Source organism: Triticum aestivum, chromosome 1A (genome assembly GCF_018294505.1).
Source record: "Triticum aestivum cultivar Chinese Spring chromosome 1A, IWGSC CS RefSeq v2.1, whole genome shotgun sequence".
NCBI classification, from domain to species: Eukaryota; Viridiplantae; Streptophyta; class Magnoliopsida; order Poales; family Poaceae; genus Triticum; species Triticum aestivum.
Genome location: NC_057794.1, coordinates 14,778,207 through 14,785,545, shown reverse-complemented (window position 1 = coordinate 14,785,545; position 7,339 = coordinate 14,778,207). Strand labels below are relative to the sequence as shown.

Here is a 7,339-nt window from a genome sequence, read left to right as displayed (position 1 = left end):
TAGAATACCTGAAAACATTATCTCTTATCACGTACGTGGAAGTAAGCATTCAAGACCATATCAATTCGCCAGCTACCTGTAGGTTGCTTGCTTGACCCAACTTAATGGATGTGTCCACGAAGAAGCTTTGCATGCAAGTCGTGTGGCACGTGTACCTTGCTACTAGAACGTACCATGGATGGGAAATTGCAGCTGCTACCTACTCGTAATCTCTCTACTATATATACATCACGCGACCAATGTGTTATGCAAATCAAGTCTCACGCACAGCGCAACTTGCTAGCCTGTTAATCATCGAATATCATCGGCCGTACGTCCATCAGCTGGGAGAAGACCGTCCATTAATCGGTGAGTAGTAACTAGATGTGCAGCAATTAGTCTTGTTTAGTTTGTTGTTGAAATTCCTCACTGCATGCGTCAGTTGAGCTAGCTGTGTTGATGAGTTAAATGCACTAGAGGTCCTAAACATTTCATCGGTGTGTCACTTTAGTACTAATTCTTACAAACTGCACCTTTAGGTCCTAATTCTTTAGTAAATGGTTCACCCGAGGTCCTTTTTCACGAGCGCTCGTTGACCTGCCCGCGTGGCATGTTGACCCATGCCACGTCGACAGAGGGCCCAACCGGCTGGCGAGAAAAATATATTGGTGGTCCTAAAAGTTTCTGGGCAGTGTCACTTTAGTCCTACTTCTATCAAAATGCACGTTTAGGTCCTAATTCTATAGTAAGTGATTCACACGAGGTCCTTTTTCGCACGATCATTTGCAGACCTGCTTGGTTGAGCATTGACCCATGCCACGTCAATTTAGGTTCACTAGCAGATGTGGAACATTGCAAAGAATCCTAATTTTTTCACCGCTATCGTCCCGTAGCTATGTGATTTCCTCTACTCTACCACAATCACTAGCTGTAGGCATTAATTTAGTTCGATTTGCACTGTTTCGTTAAGTTCCTCAAACTGCTTGCTTCGATTTGGGGTTAGGTAGTAGGAGCTTGTGGAGGAGGCAGCGCGGCCGACGCTGCTACAACGCTCCTCTTCATCACCCGCTTCCATGCCGAGGAGCTTGCTGCCCCAGCCATGGCGATGGTGAGGGGTTGGGAAGTGTTAAGAGGGGGGATTACAAGGGGCTTTCTGTAAAAAAAAGAGCAACGACGACGGCCTCTAAGTTGACATGGCATGGGTCAACGCGTCACGCAAGCAGGTCAGCGAAAGTTCGTGCAGAAAGGACCTCACGTGAACCACTTACTATAGAATTATGATCTAAACGTGCATTTTGAAAGAAGTAGGACTAAAGTGATACTGCCCAGAAACTATTAGGACCTCCAGTGTATTTTTTTTTGCCTGGCGGTTGGGTCCTCTGTCGACGTGGCGTGGGTCAATGCGCCACGCGGGCAGGTCAACGAGCGATCGTGAAAAAAGGACCTCGCATGAACCACTTACTAAAGAATTAGGACCTAAAGATGCATTTTGGAAGAATTAGGACTAAAGTAACACCCCGACGAAACTTTTAGGACCTTCGGTGCATTTAACTCTGTGTTGATCGATCTTAACCAGTGCGACGACGATGAGCTCCTCGGACGACGTCGCCGGTGGGTGCAAGAAGACTTCGTGGCCGGAGGTGGTCGGGCTGACCATCAAGGAGGCCAAGGAGATCATCATCAAGGACAAGCCTGACGCCGACATCGTCGTCGTGCCGGTTGGTTCGGCGGTGACCGAAGACTTCAGGCCCAACCGCGTCCGCATCTTCGTCGGCACTGTCGCCGAGATCCCCCACGTTGGCTAGTTGGATTGCCTTTGCTTGCTGTGGCCGGCATAGATGCTGGCTCATAAATAAATCAATAATGGAGGAATAAAAATGTATGGAAGTCATATGTTTGATCATTCAGTAATCTACAGGTTTGTGTGAACTGTGAAGTTCCGTCCATAGCTGATTGAGAAAAACTTATATCTGTACGTATTCTGCTTGGTTTGATCGTATTTTTCCGAGCAACCGAAGTTCTGAACTCAATTTTAATCATCAATTCACCACCAAGGAACAATTCCCCCCAAAAAGGAAGGTGTGTGAACTACTAGGAACCGGAATGAATTTGAAAATATAAAATATGCAAGTAAAGAAAATCATGATTTACATTAAACAACACCAAGTAGAAACCACCTCGGCAACGAAAAACATTTGGCAAAAAAACTGATCTATGCAATCTAGCCCAAGTCCAATCGAAGCATATTTTGAATACTCAAAAGCGATGTGCTTAGCCAAAAGGAACATATATAGAAAACAAGTGAACGTGTGATTCACACCAATTCCTATCGCAAAGAACGCATGTGATGTGACTAGGGTTTTCCGTAAATGCAGCCGCTGCTGCCGCTGGTTCCTCTCTCCTTCTGTTGTGTTTCCAACGTCAGAAAGGTGGAAGGGAACAGCCGTTTGAGGATTGATTATGGATTTTGGGCAGTCTTAGCCCTAGTTAGGGTTTAGTCTAGATGTCTAGTCGACGATAAGGAGGTGACGGCGTCACCTGCACCATAGAATAAGTCCTTCTAATCGTGATCTCGTTCTAGTGATGCTGATTAGCGCCAGTGGAAGGCATGTGAGCTTCGGTCTTGGCCAGATCTGGTGCCCGTTTGTTTTTGTGTTTCTTCTAGATGTTATACGATAGCGTCATTCAACGGAGTGGACGGGCGATGCTTCGCGTTTTGGTATTATGTCTGCCATGTTCCAAAAAGCACTGCCAAATTCGTTTTCGTTGGGAAGTTAGTGAGGTTAGGCCTCCCTGTTTCTGTCTGGACGAGTTGGGGATGGTTGTTTAGCCCTATCGGTGTTTTTTTTTCTATGGGAAGATGTTTTGTTTTCTCCGTCATCGAGTGCAAAAGTAGACATCATCAATATATCCAAGTAACTATGTGTCATGCGAATCAATTTGTGTTGGATGGTTAGAAGGACAGTGGTATCCTCAGCCCACCAGGGTTCAAGTCCTAGTGCTCGCATTATTCCTGGATTTATTTCAGAATTTTCAGCGCACTTTCAGTGGGAGGAGACGTTCCCGTCGACGACGAGGCGCCTACGATGACTTCGTAAATATCAATATGATATGCCGGCTCAGTTTCTCGAAGGTGCTCATAGGGTGTGCGTGTGTGCATTCATACGTATGAGTGTATGTGCATACGTATGAGCGCTTGCTTCTGTACTGTGTTAAAAAAAGTAACTATGTGCCATTTGTACATGTGACACGGACCGAAGAACGAGGGTAAACTTGCTCCTACTAAGCGATCCTTTTCCTCTTGTTCCCTGGCTTCTGGAACCTTAGCCGCCGCCAGGAGAGGCCAGTCTTCCAGCGCCGTCCTCCGGCGGCTCCCCTTCACCGGCTACGTCGGTTATCGGTGGTCTGGCGGTCGCCGGATCCACGCATGTGGATCATTTCTACTCCCTCGTAGTTTAGGTTTTTAGCCTGTTCATCGTATTTGCTTCAGCGGCGACGATGACGATGCTAAATAAAGATTATTTGGATCCTTCCCTAACGAGGTTATCGGTTCTATGGTTGGGGATGTATTTGGAAACCAGTCTATTCAAACAAGGATGGCATGGCGGCGGCGGCGTCCTCGCGGTTGACCTGTGTCCTCGGGCTCCGCCGTTGTGACGACCTTTGCTCCAGCGCCGGCGTGGAGCTTGAGAGTTAGTCCTGGAGCGAATGCAGATTGTGCTCTGCATCGATGACATCTGGAAGACGGAATGTCTGTTGGGCTCGTGGTTAGTAGATGGCAGGTATTGTTTCCTTCTTCGGCGTCTTAGTCGTGGTTGGGTGCCAAATCTGGAGTTCGATGGCGTGTACGGGGTGTTGCCCTGGTCTGATTCATCTAACGACAAGGGCTTCACTTTTGATAAGCCACCTTGGAGGTCCGCAGAGCTGCATATCAGCGATGGTGCCGCGTCGAGCTCGGGTGAGGAGGTGATTCGTCATTCTTTTCTTCGGTGGCTGTTGTGGTGGTGACGGAGGAAGGTGACGGGTGTTGGTGTCAAGCTCAGAAATGTTCTACTATCGTTTCAGTTTTGCCATGTCGGTTTTTACGTGACTTGTACTTTGACCTTTATGATATGAATGAGAAACATATTACCATGCAAAAAAAACCCAAGTTATAATATAGATCGGTTTTTAGTTAGGAATATTCTGTACATGTCGATATTATGTTCCCACGTATGTACCATTGACCCCTGAATTGCTCCGCAGATGAAGGACATATCGTTTTATTAAGCATGGGCCACGCATGACACACACGAAATTCATAATGTTATCCTCATCTAGTTGAATAGTACGTTATCCACAAAGTACATCTTGACTTGTACTGTTGGTTCAATAGCACGTTATCCACCACGTACATAGCGACTTGTATTGTCGGTTGAATAATATGTTATCCTCGTCGTGAGTTGAATAGTAGAACTACAGACGTGGAATTTACAGATAGCTAGTTAGCTAGAGGTTACTTCTTTGACCTCAGTACGTCACCAGCATCACACCTCATGTCTTCTATCCCAAGCAAGGTATTGCCATGTCTCTGCCTATAAATACAGCATTTTCCTACTCGATCGATCGATCAATACAACACAATCAAATTACTACTCCTCCGTCCGGAAATACTTGTCGTAAAAATTGATGAAAATGAATGCATCTAAAACAAAAATACATCTAAATACATTCATCTTCCCGACAAGTATTTCCGAACGGAGAGAGTATTAAATAGCGTCGTTCCAGGCACAAGCTGCTATAGCTAGCACTCTCCAGTCTAGATTTAACCGGTGAGTCACAACACCGGATGCCTCAATTTTCTTGAGAAATCTTTAGCCTTGGTTTAAACTTCTGTTTTGGTAGCGCGACGATGAGCTTCTCCGACAACATTGCCGGCGACGAGAAGACGAGGTGGCCGGAGGTTGTCGGGTTGTGCGCCGAAGAAGCCAAGAAGATCATCCTTGCAGACAAGCCCAACGCTGACATCATCGTGCTGCCCGTCGGTATGCCACGCTGCCCGTCGGTATGCCAGTAACCAAGGACTTCAGGCCTGAGCACGTCCGCATCTTCATCGACATCGTCGCCGACACCCCAAGCATCGGCTAGCTAGCTTCATGTGCATGGTCGAGACTCAAGAATAAGTTAATATAATGGACTAATAACCACTGGTGGAGCATTAGCATGTCATGGATTTGAATATGTTTTAGTTGTTTTGGGCGTGTTTTCAATTCCCCTACGTAAAAATATATTTCTCTAAGGTTTTTAATCCTCCAAATATTGAAAAGATTGTACTCCTAAAACGAGTTAAAATTCTTGCGTACCCAGGCTTTTCTTATAAAGTATATTTTGCCCTTGTTGAAATGTTAAAGCGTTATGTCCAGCTTTTGTTTGACCAAATTTATATTTGAAATTATGAACATCTAAAATATCAAATAAATACGATATGAAGATATATTTCATCATGTATTTGATTATTATATATATATATATATATATATATATATATATATTGATTTGGTGTAGTAAATGTTGATATTTTTTATAAACTTGATCAAACTTCATAAAGTTTGACTTAAGACCAAACTAATGTGCATGTACTTCTCATGTGTTTTGCCTTCTCATTGTGTGGTTGTGTTTGTGGCGGTTGCATACGCGCTAGCCATGTAAAGGCCAGGTGTGAACTAGTTTTGCTTGTATATATGCCTTGACGTGGTATTATGAGACAACTAAAGCACCATCTAGCGAAAATATAATCAGGAAGCAAGTACGAAGGATATATATCATGTCATAATATTTTTCATTTTCTTGACCAAATTCATAAAAAAAACTACAGCTCCTTAGATTATTAAACATGTATCAATTTTGCACCATCTTTGTACAAAGCAAATTCAAAGAAAAAATCACCTGTTTATACAAGTACATTTCATTGCTAGGTGGACAAAATCTTGAATCTTCTATGATGAAAGATTCAAGCCTTTGAATACAAGAAATAAAGATTATCCATGAGACTTGCAAGTATACAATTACATATAATAAGATCGGATGGTAACATTACAACCATGAGGAAAACCAACCGACGGGTCGATCACACATCCCATCTCAACAGAACAAAGCTGGCCATACTTATGGGGGTCTCCAGAACAAGATAATACCCCATGCATGATAGGGTTGTTCAGAATGGAAAAAACCATGCTGGATGGGACTGGCCAGTAGGAAGCTGATGCAGCACCGCCACAGTAGTCACTGACAACAGGGGCACGCTCATCCTACTTCTCATGTTGTACATGTCAGAGTCTATAAGAGGATTTAACGTAAAAGCTAGACTGTGGTAATCACACATGAATTATATGCAATCCCCTTGAAGCCCGACGCTTGCCTGAGCAGGCATGGACTTTGTGTAATGCTGGCCAACAAAGAGTGCTCGGCCACCCAAGTTATTGATCCTTCTCCATGAACCAGGGATGACATGCAAGTCTGGCTCAAAGACCTCAGATCCCTCAGTGTGAGAAGTATTGGCAATATAGAAAGTTTCTCTGTAGGTCTGAAGTTTAAATACAGTAAAACAAAACATTTTTTACAAATATACAAAATGAGGATTTTTTTGATTAAAAAATATTTTTTTAGCATTTAAAATGCATGAAAAAATCTGAAACTTTTTCCCACATAGTCTTTACCTGATACTAAAGCAAATTGGGTTTCGGTCGTCTGTCATGGCATTTTTCAAAAAGTCCCTGTGTTTTGATGAACTCAACCCGCGGTTCGGATTTAAGTCACACCCGAACCGTTATTTTACATTTTCTGAAACCCCCTGATGTTTTAGGTAATTCATCCGCGGATCATATATAAGTCAAACAAATGCTTTTTTAAATCATCCATATCTTTTAAACCGTAACTCCGATTTGAACATGTTATATATGAAACTTGATTAGAAAAATATGTAGAATATGAATATGAGATTATTTTTACATGTTAAGTATGATAAATATTATTTTAGAATATATTTAAGTCAAACAAATGATTTTCTAAATTATCCGTATCTTTTAAACCGTAACTTCGATTTTAACATATTATATATGAAATTTTATTAGAAAAATATGTGGAATCTAAATATGTTGTTAATTTTACCTTTAAATATTGTTAAAATATTGTTTTGGAAGCAAAATTATAATTTATAACGCAAGATCCATTTTTCTTTCATACCGGCGGCGATCCGAATTGCAAATAAACACCCCACTATAACCATATAGGGAAAAGAAAACATTGCTAACTACACATGCATATCTCTGAAAAATGTCACAGGAGAAAACAATAGATTTCTCATCGCGGGAGTGAGAGATAG

At 42.7% G+C, this 7,339-nt stretch overlaps 1 protein-coding gene and 1 pseudogene across 1 annotated transcript; both read left to right on the top strand.

The window, feature by feature from the left end:
- The first annotated feature begins 224 nt into the window (after window positions 1-224).
- On the top strand, window positions 225-1,954 carry LOC123072504 (uncharacterized). Its single transcript, XM_044496102.1, has 3 exons — window positions 225-348; window positions 983-1,202; window positions 1,556-1,954. The coding sequence occupies exons 1-3, from the start codon at window positions 240-242 to the stop codon at window positions 1,782-1,784; spliced, it is 558 nt and encodes a 185-aa protein (XP_044352037.1). The 5' UTR covers window positions 225-239; the 3' UTR covers window positions 1,785-1,954.
- A 2,916-nt stretch (window positions 1,955-4,870) lies between these two features.
- On the top strand, window positions 4,871-5,106 carry LOC123072426 (subtilisin-chymotrypsin inhibitor-2B-like; annotated as a pseudogene).
- Window positions 5,107-7,339: the final 2,233 nt, after the last annotated feature.